Genomic DNA, 16,323 nt, shown 5'->3' on the forward strand with positions numbered 1-16,323 from the left:
ATATAGCTACTCCCGCTTTTTTCTGGTTGTTGTTTGCATGAAATATCTTTTTCCAACCTTTCACTTTCAATCTATTTTTGTCCTTGTGTCTAAAGTGAGTTTCTTTTAGAGAGCATATAGATGGGTCCTGTTTTTTAATCCATTCTGCCAGTCTGTGTCTTTTTATTGGGGAGTTTAATCCATTTACATTTAGTGTTATTACTGTAAGGGCAGGTCTTTCTACTACCATTTTGTTTTTTGGAATTTATATGTCATATCTTATTTTTCCCTCTCCTTTTACCTTTCCTGATAATCTTCATTTCTGCACTCTTCTCCAACTCTCTCTCCTGTCTTTTCCTATCAGCCTGTAGCACTCCCTTTAGTATTTCTTGTAGTGCCAGTCTCTTATTCACAAACTCTCTCTCAGTGTCTGTTTGTCTGAAAATGTTTTAATCTCTCCCTCATTTTTGAAGGAAAGTTTTGCTGGATATAGAATTCTTGGTTGGCAGTTTTTCTCTTTCAGTATCTTAACTATATCATGCCACTGTCTTCTTGCCTCCATGGTTTCTGCAGAGAAATCTGTACATAGTCTTATCGACTTTCCCTTGTATGTGATGGATCGCTTTTCTCTTGCTGCTTTCAGAATCCTCTCTTTGTCTTTGACATTGGACAATCTGACCAGTAAGTGTCTTGGAGTAGGACTATTGGGATCTATTCTATTTGGGGTATGTTGTACTTCTTGAATCTCTAATTTTCTGTCTTTTATAAGAGTTGGGAAATTTTCAGTGAATATGTCTTCTATTACTCTTTCTGCCCCTTTTCCCCTCTCTTCTCCTTCTGGGATACCCATAACACGTATATTTGTGCGTTTCATGTTGTCACTCAGCTCCCTAAGACCCTGCTCATATTTTTCCATTTTTTTCACCATCTGTTCTTTTGTGTGTATGAATTCGAATGACCTGTCTTCCAGTTCACTGATCCTTTCTTCTGCCTGTTCAAATCTACTGTTGTGTCCCTCCATTGTGTTTTTCATCTCCTCCATTGTGGCCTTCATTCCCATGAGTTCTGCCATTTGTTTTTTTAAGTTTATGAATTCTTCTTTATGGTCAGCCAGTGTCTTCTTTATATCCTTCAGCTCTTTTGCTATATCTTCCTTCATTTCATCAAATTTATTTAGCATTAGTTGCCTCCACTCCTGTGTCTCAGCTGAGCTATTAGTTTGTTCCTTTGGCTGGTCCATGTTTTCGTGTTTCCTGGTATGGCTTGTTATCTTAAGTTGTCTAGGCATCTGATTTTCTTGATTAGTTTATTTTGGAGCTTGTTTTCTATCTTTTACCTAGTGGTTTTCTTGTTGGTTGGCTTTGTTCTCTGGCCTCTGTTATTCAGTTCAACTTATTCTAGACCTCTAACTTAGGTTCTATTTAGTTGATCAGAATTTTTCCCCTCTTCTTTTTTCTGTTTCTTGCTCTGCCTCTATGTAACCTTTTTGTGAGTGGGTCTCCTCAGATATGGTCGACCCTAGTCAGATTTTCCCAGTCTAGTGAGGCCCAGGTCTCATTGGGAGGGTATGGAGTTTTCCTGAGAATGAGACCCTCCTATGAGGCCTTTAGAATTGGTGCTTTTCCTCTCCTGTCCAGCAGGTGGTGCTGGCCATCCCACAGCTCCCCCACCAGTGTAAGGAGGTATGGAGACGTTAGTTCTCCTGGTGACTCGGATCCTGTCAGGGGCATGGCTGACTGAAGCCGGAATCTGAATTCCAGCCCCTGGGGTCTGAGTTCCCAGAAGGAGGACTGCCAGTTGAGCTGGACCTCCCTCCACTCTCCCAATCCTCAGAACTCCAGCTGTCTCTCAGGGTCACTGTTCCCTTCTCCCCTCTCCTCTTTGGGGCCTCTCCAGGTAGATTCCTGGTCAACCTGAGTTGCCAATTAAAGACGGGGGGTGGAGACCTTCAGTAGTGAATACAGAACTCAAAGACACTGTGGGTACTCTGTCCCCACCCCCAGCCCAGCCTAGTCCCTCAACCTGGGCTATTTCCAATAGAAAATAACCACATATTATTACTTTTAGATTAAAAAAAAAATAGAAAAGAAAAACAAGAAAAAGGAAAAAGAAAAAAAAAAGTCTCTTTTGAAAGTCTTTCCCCAGCCTGGAAGTTTTTTCAGTGTCAGAATAGAGCATTTAAAGATATGCTTTGGGCTACTGTCTGATAATTACTCTCCAACAGCTTCAGTTGCACCCCTGCCGGGGGCTATTGAAATGGAAAAAGATAAGGGATCAGTGAGAAGCCAGAAGGGACAAAATGTAGGGGGAAAAAAATGGCTTTTTTGGAGTCTGGGAATGGGTGCCCGCTTTTACGTGCCCCCACTTCTCGGACCCCAGCCCTTCTTTAGCACCCCAGCTCCCAAAATTAGTTAATTAATTTGTTAATTAATTCTGCAGTTGAGGCTGGATTGAGCCTCCCTTCTTGCCCTCAGCAGATTGCTGTTTTTTGGTGTTTTTCTTCCCCCCTTTCAGGGAGCCGGCAGCAAGACAGTCTGTGAGGTCTTGGTGGGGAGGGGTGCCAGACCCCTGGTCTGGGGAACTTACAATGTTCGCTGCGATCTCAGCTTTTCCTCCAATTCCAAACTTGCGTCCAATGTGTGACTGGTTACTGGAGACCCTGAAAACACTGTTTCATATAGTTCTTGGGTAATTGCCAGCTGCTCTAGGGGAAAGACGAAATTCTGCTCCTCACCACTCCGCCATCTTGCCCCACCCTTTGGTCTTCATTCTTTCTCACCACTGCTAATATTGTTTTTGCAACTGTTCCTATAAGGTTTCAGAGGCTTGATGTCTTGCTTCCTCTCAGGGTTGGTATTTTCTGTCTGGTCAGCAATCCTTGGGGCTCCTTGGCACCTCCGTCACAACCCCATGTAAACTCCTCAGGTGTGCACTCATATTTCTAAAGCTCTTGAGATATTTCAAGCAGAAGGTCACATCCGGTTGTGTCCATGTCAGTCCTAGAGCTGCGGGAAACGCACCAGGCCCAAAGTGCGCCACAGGCAAAGCCTGATTGATTGATTTTTGATAAGAGATGCCATAGATTCATCCATTAGTTATTTACTGTCCACATATTGTGAACCTAGTACTGTGCTAGGTCCTGTGGAGATAAAGAAATGAATAAGATATTGCTCCTACCAGGGAGCTTTGCAATCTATAAATGAGAAGACAAAACTGGCAAAAGCAAAATAATTGGAAAATGAATATTTGCTTTAGAAGTTCAGAGAAAGGAACAAGTAGACTATTCAAGAACATATCACATAGATGAATGGATGGGATATGGGTGTGGGAAGGTGAGATAGGGCATGCCAATGCACATGAAAAATTATAGGAAAGAAAATGAGCACGTTTGTTTAAAGGACAGTGAGGAGACAAGCCTGATTGGCCACATGTCTCCTTTTCCTTTGCAACCACTCCAGTCCAACTCAGTCTTAATTCTCATCCAGGCTACTACAATAGCTGGGACTAGTCCCCTTAAGATGCCCATCTACAACTTATAGAACTGACATAGTAATCTTCTTTTCTTCCCCCCACTTAAAATCAGATCATATCAGCCCACCACTCACTCCCCTTCAAATGGCTTCCCAATGCACTAAGAATAAAATCCAAATCCCTCACCGTGGACTTCAAGGTCCTAAATGAACTCCAGCCCCACTGGGCTAGTGCGCTCTGCTCCTTCCTTCTTCTGTTGCCAGCTGAGTCCAGCAGGGTGTTGAGTACTAGTCATCAATTAACTAATAATCTAACTTCACACATCCTCAATTCCTTTCACACACACTCATACAATCTTACTGTAATCTCTTGAGTAACAGGGGAAACTATCCTGATTAGAATTTAACTCTCTACCTACTCCATTACTGTGCTCACACAGCCAAACATGACTGGAGATAAACAGAAAATCACGTGTTCTATGTTCCCATTAAATCCATGACTGCCAACCTAAGTGGACCCTTAATATTACATAGCAAGTATACAGTGCAATATCCATTCATTCTCTCTTCCTCTTTTCGATGACTGTTTCTTACCTTTCCTTTTCTACTCAAGCCTTCAATATCCCCTTCCCATCTAGCTGTTGACTTTGTGTTCCTAAGAGGAAGGAAGGAAGGAAGGAAGGAAGGAAGGAAGGAAGGAAGAAAGGAAGGAAGGAGGGAGGGGGAGTTAAAATATATGATGGACATAGGATGACCCCAATGAGTCACCCTGTTTTATGGTCCCTTCCCTTTGAGTGTGGACAAATCCACTGACCTGTTTCTAACCAATATATTATGGCAAAGATGATGGGATATCACTCCCCTCATTATGTTCCATTATATGGCTAAAGTGAAGGGATTTTTCAGATATACTTAATATCCCAAATCAGTTGATTTTGAATTAATCAAAGGCGATATTATCCTGGGTGGCCCTGACCTAATCAGATGAACCCGTTAAATTTGGAAGGTGATGTAAGTGTTCTAAAACTTAAGTCTGTTGGTGTTTGTACAATTAAAATCCAAACTAATCAAACTATACTTTAAAAGGGAAGGATTTTGTTTTGTTTTGTTTTACCTCAATACTTTGCCCCCAGTGGGATTCTATTGTCTGACTTAAGACCCAGTGAAAGGTTAAGAGGTAAAGGTTATTTCCCCCAAATCTGCAAACCAGACAAATGGAGCGGGGACCTATTTCAACACTAATCCTTAGAAGTTTTATTCAAATATCATTCATTTATTTGGTTTAATGCCTGCTTTGGAGATAACCTTGAGACTTTATTAACTGTAGGTTTCCCTTCCCAGGATTTTTGTTTTCCTTTCCACTGAAAAGCTAATTAAACAGGGAGATTCAACTATTTAAACATAAATTTAAATCTTATGTTTCCAGGTTCTAGATTAGCTCTTGTCTATCACTTCTTTAGCAGCACAACAGAAAGCTGAGTAGTTGTGACAGAGCGCATATGGCCTGTACAGCCTAAAATATTGACAATTGGGCTCTTCACAGAAAAAGTATGTCATCCTCTGGTTTAGATAAAATAGAGCTCACTCTTTTTACATCTACTCTACATAGCAAAGAAACAAAAATAACATAAGTGATAAGAATGTGGCTGGTGGGTTACACTTATTAGGAAAGCTAATAACATTTTCAAACTCTGGGTCCACTAGCATGCCACCATTTCATGGCTTATATTTGTATAAAAGTATTAAAATTAGCAACTATAACCTGACATACACTTTAATTTTTATTTTTGTCTGTCTGTATACCCAGGTTTTATTGGCTTTTGAACCTAAATGCAACTTTTGTCTTTCTGGGAATATCTTACATCCAGCACTCAGCGTCCCAAGCCCTTGTTTTAATTATTCCTTTTACGTCTATGCTTATGGCTCTGATAACCCTTCATATGATGTATTGGAAACTGATTTATCAGCCAGAAAAATGTAAGTAAATCATACTTTACTTTTTTTTTACTTTTTATTGTTTTTTTTTTTTTTTTTTTTTTTGCCAAGTATCCTTCCTCTTTGATTCCCTATTGCTTCTCTTTCATCTCAGAGATTATGGATTCTACCAGTTATTACACTTAGCAACTTAGTCTTCAGTATATCAAAATCTCTATTTGCTTTTATTTTCCCTTGTTAAAAATGTTTTAATAATGGAATATTATGAACACATAGAAAAATTTTAAAAAGTCATATGTGAACCCACTTATCTACCTCTCAGCTTCAGCAATTATCGTCTCTACTCTTTTCCCCAATCCTACCCTGGATAATTTTTAATCAAGAACCAAATATTATATCATTCTTTTTGTAAATATATACATATTTGTATATATATTGTGTATATGTATATATAAGCTAAGTACCTTTTATAAAAACATAATCTCAATGTCATTATTACACCTAAATTAATAAATAAATTAATTATATGTATATATATAGAGAGAGAATTCCTAAACATTATCAAATATCCCATCACTGTTAAAATCTGTTTCAATTTTTTATTTGTTTATTTTGTTTTATTTCATAGTTTGTTCATCTCAAATTCAAATAAGGCCCCTACTTTCCAAATGGCAGCTATTTCCCTAAACTCATGTATATTTACCCCCTTTCTGTTTCTTATTTTTCATAAGAAATCTGTAAATTTTCATGTAGCATTTCCCATAGTATGGATTTTGCTATTTGCATGCACACGGTGTAGCCTAACAGGTTTTTCTCTCCCCTGCATTTCCTATAAATTGTGTTAGATCTAGATGCTTGATCAAATTCAGTCAAATTCAGGGTGGTTGTGTTTGTTTTTCTGGCAAAATTCCTTCATAGATGGTGTTACGTTCTTCAATCAAGAGGTATAATTTCTGATTATATCTGGCTTTGTAGTGCCAGCATCCTTTGATGATTATTCCCTAAATCCACTATTCTATGGGAGCTTGCAAAGTAGTGATACTCTCTATTCCTTCCTCTTTTATTAGCCGAAATAATTCAATGAAGAGAAATATCCCCTAACAACTATTTAGTTACATAGAGGTACAATTTATATAGGAAAATGGAGATAAATATTTAATTTTTTGCTATATTTATAGGTTTTTCAAATTAATGAGTTGGGGCATTAGCATCTTGCAAAATGACCATTAGACACTAAAAAAGAACCATTATAATGAATTAATGAATGTAAACATCTTTGATGTGTTTCAAACCAAAATTTTGATGCTCAAATTCTCCCACATTTGGGCAGAGAGGTCTACTTCATGTCAGTGCAGTGTCCTTTGGGAAAGCCTCTAGTTGTCTTTGATTGCTTGCTTGCTTTCTGGCATGAAAAAATATTCTATGTTCATCATTTCCTTCCCTTAACTTGGAATCAGCTACTTCTCCAAAGAGCTCTGTTTCCTTTTAGTAAATAATGGTATTTAGAAACTACAATCTTGGCAACGGAGATGCTCACTGCTACTTAATCTGTCTTACTTTCTAAGTCTTTTCAGTGCACAAAATTTAAAAATGTTCTCTTTTTTCCCCAAAGATAACATACAATATGAATCATAACAATGCCCTAACCAAATTCATTGCTATAGGATTTCTAGTTAACCTCATCAAATTCAGATCTTATTCTGAGTTAGATATCTATGCACACACACACACACACACACATATATATACACATGCATACATATGATTTTAATATTTACCATTATTAAGAAAAATGGAAGGATAAACCATATTTAAATAGTGACCTATGGGGGGAAAGGGAATAGGAATTTTGAGCATCAGTAACTGCCAAAAATCTCAATTTTCAGTGACATCAATATGATTACACATTTGTATTATCCCTAAAGACATGCTCAATAGTCTCCCAACACTACCATCAGTCATATGTTTATTGAAAATAGTTTCAATAATTTTCTTGCAGTTTTTTTGTCCTTATATTATAAACCCTAGAGATGTATACTCAAATTATTATGTTTTAAAGTCACTTGGTGTATTTCCTGTCTGTGGTTTTGCTACTAACGTGATATACAATAAAGTGCTTTTGTTTCATTTTGTTTTCTGCTTTATACTTTTCAACGTAATTTTGTTTTAAATCACATCAATATTTTCATATATCTAAATTTCATGTATGAAACTGTCTAATAATTATATCCCTCCACTGTTATCCACTCTATTCCCTTCCTCCCCTATAGGTCACCATTTAACTACGGTTTATCCTTCCATTTTTAAAAAAATAAAGACAAAGTTTAAAATTATTTGTGTATATATGTGCATGTGTATTTCCCCTTCTTATATAAACAGTAGCATGTTATTCATAACTTTCTCAGCTGATTTTCTCATTAAATATAAGCCGAGGATCCCTTCATAATTATATATTAAAAACTCCCCATTCCTTTTCAGAGCTGCACAGTACTTGACTGTGGATGAACCAGCATTTATTTTGCCAGTTTCATATTGATAAACATTTAGGTTGTCTCTTTACTTTTGGTTATATTAAAGAGGTTCTAATCAACTGCTTTGTGTCTACCTCTCTGCATTATTTTTAGGCATCCTAATTTTAGGATAGAGCCTAGATATATGATTGCTGAGTTAAAAAGTAAATCCATATACAACTTTGCTATATATTGCCAAATTCTCTTCCATAGTGTTGCACTATGTTGTATTTCTACCAAAAATATATGAGAATGCCCATTTCCCCACAGTCTCTTCAACAGAATATGTTGTTAAACTTTTGGATTTTTGCCAATTTGAGAGTGATAAATAGAATCTCACTGTAATTTTAATTTATATTTCTCTTGTTATGAGAAAAATTGGACATCTTTTCACTGCTTTAGAGCCATTGTATTTTTTTCTGAACTATCGTTCAGATTTCTGATCCTTATTTTTCTATAGATTATAGTCTTTTTCTTGTCAATGTTCAGAAATCTTTTTATATATTAAGGATATTCATCCTTTGTCTATGCTAGAAGTTGTAAATATTATTTTCCATTTGTCATTTATTTTTTATTTTGTTTCTGGTGTTATTTGCCATGCACAAGCATTCTGAGTTTGTTTGCTTTGTCTTTAGTTGAACTTTTTGCTTGTTTGAAGTAAAATTTTGTCAATCATATCCCCTATTGCTTCTGGATTTTGAGTCACAATGGAAAAGTTTTCCTCACTCCCAGATTATGAAGGAAGTCACACATATTTTCTTTTGGTACTTACATGATTTCTTTTTTTTCTTTTTAACCTTTACATCTCTGAGGCATTTGGAAATTATATTAGAATAGGTTTTAAAAATGAACCCAATTTCATCTTTTTTCCACATGGCTAGCCAGTTATCCAAATCCCAGTTATCAAAAAGTCAATATTTTACCCACTTATTTGAGATGATGCCTTCACCATAAACTAAATTGCTTCTTGCATTTCTGGAGTTTCTACTCTGTTCCTTTGGTCTGTCTACTCATTCATCTTCTTTAACCCAGACCTTCATTTCTAACATATATTCCTTTTACTAATATCACAGTCTCTATTACTCATCTATACCACTACCACTAATAGCAATGCAATGGGCTGTATTTTTTTTTAATTAACTTTATCCAAAAAAAAAAAAAAACATTTCCAGATAAAATAAAACAAAGGAACAGGAAAAACAAATATCCTGATATAACTTCATTGCTTCCAATATGTTCCTACCATACCACAAAAAATTAACAAACCGATAATGATATGGGTATGTTCAGGAATGACCATGGTTATTTTTTTAACTAAGCATATTTTCCTATTCCTTTATTTTCACTACAAACCTATGAGATGGGTAGGAAGGGTACCATTGTATCCTTTTACAGACTAGACTATCTGCTTTGCTTCAGTTCTTGTAACACCCTGAGCCCATCTTTACTATTTTACTATCCACATTATGTTGAAATTACCTCTTTTTGAGTATCATTAGAAAATCCTGTGTCTTGTAAATACTTGGACTATAGTAAGTGCTCAATCAGTGCCAGTCATTGTTAAGCTGAATGTAGAAACTGAGTCATAACTCAGTTAAATGACTTGCCCAAGATCTCACAGAAAACAGCTGAAGTGAAACCAGAACCCAGGTTTCATTTTCCTCTGGCCAGAGCACATTATATGATAACCACATACTGAGGCAGTAAAGTACTGAAAATATTATCCATAGAAGCCCTTATCCATTTTCTCAGAACCATGTGGTCTGTGGACCACAGCTCAGCAGTGCATGCCCTCCTGGTAGTCTAAGTAACAGATTCAATTTATAGAAAGGTGCCCAAGATATACACTGTTAGTCCTGAACAGAAAAAAAGAGGGGAAATGTTAATTATAAACTTTTTACTGGGAGACCACTTTGGCATTTTCTTGAGTGTGTAATTATCAAATAATGTTAGGCTTTTGTGAATATAAATATATATATATTATTCATACATTCAAATTTTGTAAATAACTATTGAGCATCCCTTCATTTGCATACCAATCTCTTATTTGAAAATACATCTATCTGAATAAATACAATTATTTTCAAGTAATACAGATCTATAAAATCAACCTTGTTTATTGCCAGCCTACTATAGTCCATATATGACATATTTTAACACATGAGAAAGTAACCTTTCTTTTGATATTAACAAGAAAAACTTTGTTCACTACAAGTACAATTAGTACAGAAAATAGTGGTTTACTTTCTTTACACAGTGCTTTATAACATGAAAATTTTGTTTTCTTAAAAAACTATTTCTAAGTTAAAAGATCATCCAACTAAGATGAAGTAAAACTCTTGTCTTCCCTCTAGCAAAGTATATAATACTTATTTTGGCTTCTTCCTCTCTGATGACTAAATTGGAAATTTCTCAAAGCTATAATTCAAAGCCATAGGTGACCTTAAAGAAATGATTTTTTATATGCTACCTTTTATTTTAAGGTAACTTTTCAAATGTGGACCATTCATTCCATTATGTTTAGCTGTCAAGCATAGCCTTCATTTGCATTTCTTCCCACTGCTATAATTTTGAGAACTGGCAGGTGACCAAAGGAGAAAAAATGTGCATCTACCATCTAGAGTGCAATGTAGGCTTATTTTATTATAATTAAGTAGCTCAGATATTCATGATTAGATCAAGGTCAAAGGAGCAGAACATCAGAACCAAGGACTTAAAAGTACAAAGAATAGAAAAATTGCTTTCTAAAAGTTTTTTTTTTTAATAGTAATAGCTACAATCTTTAAGTTGTGCAATAAAACATTTAAAATAGCTCATCTGTTTTATTTTAAAATGTGCACGCCTGGTGTGTTTGCCATGCACATTTAAACCAAAGCTTGAAGTCTCAGTTGAATTTTTAATTCCAGATTTTTTTCAGCTTCCCATTTCTGCTCCTGGTACAGAAAAGCAATTTGAGAATTATAATGACAGTGGATTTTTTTTTAGGTGAGGACTACCTGACACCCCAAATTATTTGTATGGAAGGTATGAGTTTTCTTTTGTCTAACGGATTTAATTCAAGAAGGTGCTTTGAGGTTTGGATGTAGATGGTTTCAATAAGAGAACCCTCCTAACATTCAGGAATAGCCCTGTGATTTCATGGGACAACAGCTGCTCCCTTTGTGCAGAGAGATTGTACTGTGCAGTTCATTTTCTTGCCTTCTCTAACTGGCTTATTGGCTCACATTCAGTCCAGCTGATCACTTCATTATTTCTCTGCCTTCCTTCTCTTACTCACAATCCATCTAGCACATTGTCCACCCCTTTGTGGTCTCCTTGTCTGACTTTTCTCCTCTGTTACATTCCCAACTGTATGGAATGCCAGGATTTGTACCAGGGACCCTGATACACCTCTACCCACACTGTCCTTATGTAATCTCTTTTAGTCCCATAGCTTTTAATGCCATCTACACACCAACACTCAATTTTATATTGACCTCTTTCCTGACATATCCTACTCCCTATTTGACATTTTGACTCAGTTATCTAATAGTCGTCTCAAACTTAACCTGGCCAAATCTCAGTTGTCCTTTCTGGTCTTTTCCATCTCAGTATAAGTCACCAACATCCAATTCTTTAAAGGAAAAAAAAAGTAGTCATCCTCAAATCTTATTTCTTCACTCCCACGTCAGAAAATCCTATCAATTCCTCAAATACGCATCCTACTCTACATTGCCACAACTGCCACACTAGCTCCAGTCACCACTATTTCTTGCCTGTCTCTCAGTTTCCTCTCTTGTCCCCTAAAACCCATATCCACACAGCTACCAGAGTACCAAGTAATCTTTCAAAAATATGCATATCTCTATTCTGCTTTAAACTCCTCAATTGTTTCCCATAACACTGCAAATAAACTCCAAGGTCCTTACCTTTGCCTATAAGGGCTCGCCCTGTGTCCACCTCGTAGATTTCATCTCCTTGCAATAGTCTTACTAACTGAGCTACTGCTTCATTGGCATTTTCTATTCCCAGCTCCTTTCTACTTCATGGTATGTCTGCCAGTGCTTCCTCTGGATCTTTTTGCCTCCTTCTACTCATTCAAGCTTCAGCTCAAATGTCAACTCCTTAGGAGGTCTCCCCTACATACTATTCCCCCAGTGAGTTTCTTTCATATCAGCTTATTTTGCTTTCATTATAGAGCTTACCTAATATTTTTCTACTTAGTGTCTCCCCCAGCGAAAACTCAGGACTTTTTAGGTCTTATTCACTGCTACATTCCTACATCCTAGAACAGACCCTGGTACATAGTAGGTGCTCAATAAATATGTTGAATGAATGAATGAATGACTGCATGCACATTTGTTTGGCATCAATCATGTGCACTTGCTATGCTAGCTCAACTCAGACTTATCTGAAAAATAATTATGAGAGCAAGGAATTTTAGCCCTCATTCATACCTACCCATTTCTTGTTTCTTGACCATTTTGTTTTTGTTGCTTTATATCACTATGCCAGATACAATTTTATTTGCTTAAATAAATTCATTTTTCAAATGTGTACTCAATTGATGTGAGTGCTACTCAAAGCCTGGTCCATGGAGCAGCACTGGTCTATGAACTCTTGTTACTGGCTGGTGATTAAATAAATGTAGAAAATGAGAGAAACATTTAGAAATTTATAGAATGTTTTGGTAATTTTATATCTTTTGACTGTAATAATTAGAATTTATAATTTGTGTGTTATTTTTCAGGTATTTCATTTTTATTGTATTTCACAAATGTATTGATCATGATAGTTTAGAAGTTTTTAAAAATGATTCTTTAACACAGTTCCGAAAGCACTAATCTAAGCTACCTCTCTCTAGAAATACAGTGATGCTTAATTGTTTAAGATTGCAAATATCAATTTGTCACTCATTAAGAGCAGATCCAAATTTATCTTGCAACAATAATAATAGCAACAAGTTTAAAAGTGGGAATAGTAAGTTAAAAATATATTGTAATCAATAGACGCTCCTGAGTTTAAAAAAATGAGAGGAAATTGGGGGAAATGTCTTTGAGAATAGTCTTTCATCCTGCAAATAGTTATTTCTCAATAATAAAGCCTATTTGAAAATATGGAGGAAAGGTAGACCAATGCTAATAACAACCCTACAGTCTACACAGCACTGTTTTGCAAAAGTTGAACAGAGAACATCTTGATGAGCAGCATGAGACAAGACTATAAGGGAACATTAGGAAATTAAGCCCCTTGCCCCGGCCTGTTCACATTTGGTCTCTGGACTGTTCATCAACAAATTCTCAGTTCTCATCTGACTAAAGCCTTAGGTAAACTAATTGAAATAGCTAGGAAAGTCTCAGAGTAGAGCAGTTCTTTCTGCAATAATAAAGAGATGTCTCTTGGCTTTATCAGTCCCTGGGCCTTACAACTTTGCCCATCTACCTACAGAAGGGCAATAGTGACTACAGGGATGAGCCCATGTTCCGTCAGCAATTATCCCAACATACTTCCAATGACCTAAATATACTTCACAGAGGCCACCAAAGAGCCACAGCTGTAATCATTCTTGGTCACTACCAATTTGGGCTGGATTTGATTCAGTGACTTAGAGGTGAAAGGCTCCATATCCAATTACCAGGCCCCCAGCTTCCTCAATTAATCAAAGACTGACATAATAGGTCCATTACAATGCTTAAAAAATAGACCAGATCAAATCAATATAGCTCACTCTATAACCATAAAAGAAATATCAATAAATATTCTTTATTTTAATATAAATAACCAATAATCTATGGCTTTTAAATGAATTCATTCAGCCTTTCAACCAGAATTTTATTACAGGAAACTTGAACACAATCAAAATGATGATCAAACTATACTCTGAGTTTCTATAGTAGCCTTCTTTAGGAGAAACACAAACCTTTTTGTATTTACTATGCCATTTATCTTGCAACCATGGTTTAATGTCTATGTAATTTGTAGAAGGATTTATCTGATCAAAGGGAGTGCTATGAGAAATTGTAACAATCATGATGGCACAGCTGAACTGCTAACTAACCAGGGGTCAGTAATGGGTCATTGTATCAGGAAGTCCTAATGGAGTAAAAGAAAAGGTAGAATTTGAAAGATCATAAAAAGAAGCAACAATGAGGTTACAAATCACTAGCAGTAGGTGACTGCTAACATCTGAAGCAATAAAGTTTTTCTGAAACCAAAGCAATAGCCACATAAACCCAGGGGAAACTACTGGAAAAAGTCAAAAGCCAACTAATCCAATCTGAACTTTTGGTGACACCATCAACATGTATAAAGTCATTTGAAGAGTTCAAAGTTTAACCTTATGTCTGAAATTCAAGGATAAAGTCAAAGCAGAGAATACATTTCCCTTCATCTCCATGTCAAAATAAGAAACCGCCTACTACCTGCCAAGTAAAGTGAGGATTATTTATATAATGATTTATATTTTAAAAAATAGTACTAGTTCTTTGTCTTAAGGATGTAAAAGAAAGTTCAGGCTGTCATTCATTAATGAGTTAAAGTTAGAGACTTCTGAGAGATTCTGAAATCCTTTACTTTGGTGTTTTATTTTGTCACCTTTCTTCCCTTTTAAATATGTTCCCATTGATCTTATCTTTTTCATTTTTTATATCAGCTGTCAGGCACCACCTTGGGCTGGTCACCAGGATGCCAGAACCCCTGTCAGAAGCTTGTTCCTTTGAATCCAACCCCTTGGGTGCTAAAACCTTCTCAGTTACTTTGCTGCATTGCATCAATGCAATTGTCATCTTTCTGATCGTCGTCTTGGAAAATTGAAGAACAATGCCTTTACTAATGCATAATATCACCCATTATTTGCAGGTTGCTCCCTCCTGATGACTTTTGGGGTGTTTGTTAATGCACTGAAAATGTGCTGTCTGCACTGTTACCATCTTGGCAGAGATGTAGTGAGCTGGTTAGATCATGCCAAGGCAAAAAATGGTGGCTGCTACAGTGAACGTCAAGTGGAAGGCACAAAATTTTTCCTCAGGCTTCTCCCTCTCTTCGTTGCTCAGCTCTTCTACAGAATGTGCGTTACTCAGGTAAGGAAGAATAATTGATACTTACGGTACCCCAACAACAATAATAGTGGATACAGATTAACACTATAAGTAAACGTTTATTGTCACCCCAGCAAATGCTTCACAGACTTCTTCCAGGAGTTATCCCACAAATGCTTGTAACCATTACAGGCTCTAATTTCAAGGGCTAAGCGGGGTCAGGAAGGCGGCTACCTGAGCAGTACCTTGGCATTGTTTGTCTTTGATCTCCTATAGAGATCAATGTCCCTCAGTAAGTGCCCAGGATGGACAAGATTTCAGAGTGTATAGTCAAAAGGCACGGGAGCAGCACACAAAAATATTGGATCCATAGGCAATTACAAAATCTCCCTTTAGCCGAAGGTTTTGCCCTCCCTCCTCATTAAGCCTTAAAAATGTGGCGCTAGCAAGTAGCAAAATTGACTGATTTGCTACCACCTCCCCCGCACTCTTAAGAAGTACTGATGAGCAAGTGATTCTCTCCCCACCCACTCTATTCGGTTCCTTGGTGAATCACTACCGACACTGTGCATAAATCGGAGGAAAAATACTAAGACCAAAGTACTTTTTATAAATATATGTGATTTAAGTGGTACTTAATGTGGTTATGGTCAAAGACAAACTAGTTTAAGAAGAAAAATAAATGGTTATAAAAATCTCTGAACAAACTTGCTATTTTCTTCATTGCAAACACCCAACATGGAGTTTGGAAGGCTAATAGTGAGTTATATTCATAAATCATAGACCAACAGAGGTAAAAAGAAATTTAAGGATTAACTTACTCGCCTACCCCATTTGTTGGATTTGTTGGAAACTATATTGATTTGAGGGGGAGAAGATCATACAGTTAATTAGTACTGAAAGGAAAATCAGAACCTACCTTCTGAGCCTCAGTACAATGCTGCTTCTTCTAACCCAAGGGTTAGCAAATTACTGCCTGCAGGCCATATCCAGCCCACTGCCTATTTTTGTAGGCCCCATAAGCTACAAAGGTTTTTACATTTTTATATGGTTGAGAAAATCAAAAGAATAATAATGATATTTTGTGACCCACAAAATTATAGGAAACTTGCATTTCAGTGTCCATAAATAAAGTTTTATTGGGACACAGCCACACTCATTTGTTTGTCTCATTAATGGCTGCTTACACACAATAGCAGAGTTAATTAGTTGCAGTAGAGGCTTTATGTGAAAATATTTACTATGTTGCCCTTTACAGAAAGTTTTCTGACCCTGCTGTAAGCAATGCATTAAAACTAGACTGATTAAGCAGATTCAGCCTCCCTTCTGACTCTATAAGAATGGCTGGCACAAAAACAGAATACAGCAGGAATATTACACAAATATATGATTTTAGTATCATTTTAAAAGTTT

General features: G+C 36.5%; 1 protein-coding gene across 1 annotated transcript in view; it reads left to right on the forward strand.

The window, feature by feature from the left end:
- SLC15A5 (solute carrier family 15 member 5) overlaps positions 1-16,323 on the forward strand; it is a 98,841-nt gene that overhangs the window by 25,790 nt on the left and 56,728 nt on the right. The window contains exons 3-4 of the mRNA XM_037848358.1: positions 5,257-5,426; positions 14,732-14,952. Of these exons, the coding sequence (XP_037704286.1) occupies positions 5,257-5,426; positions 14,732-14,952 (391 nt within the window). The remainder of the gene's footprint in view (positions 1-5,256; positions 5,427-14,731; positions 14,953-16,323) is intronic.

The sequence above is a fragment of the Choloepus didactylus genome, chromosome 8, assembly GCF_015220235.1.
Source record: "Choloepus didactylus isolate mChoDid1 chromosome 8, mChoDid1.pri, whole genome shotgun sequence".
Lineage (NCBI taxonomy): Eukaryota > Metazoa > Chordata > Mammalia > Pilosa > Megalonychidae > Choloepus > Choloepus didactylus.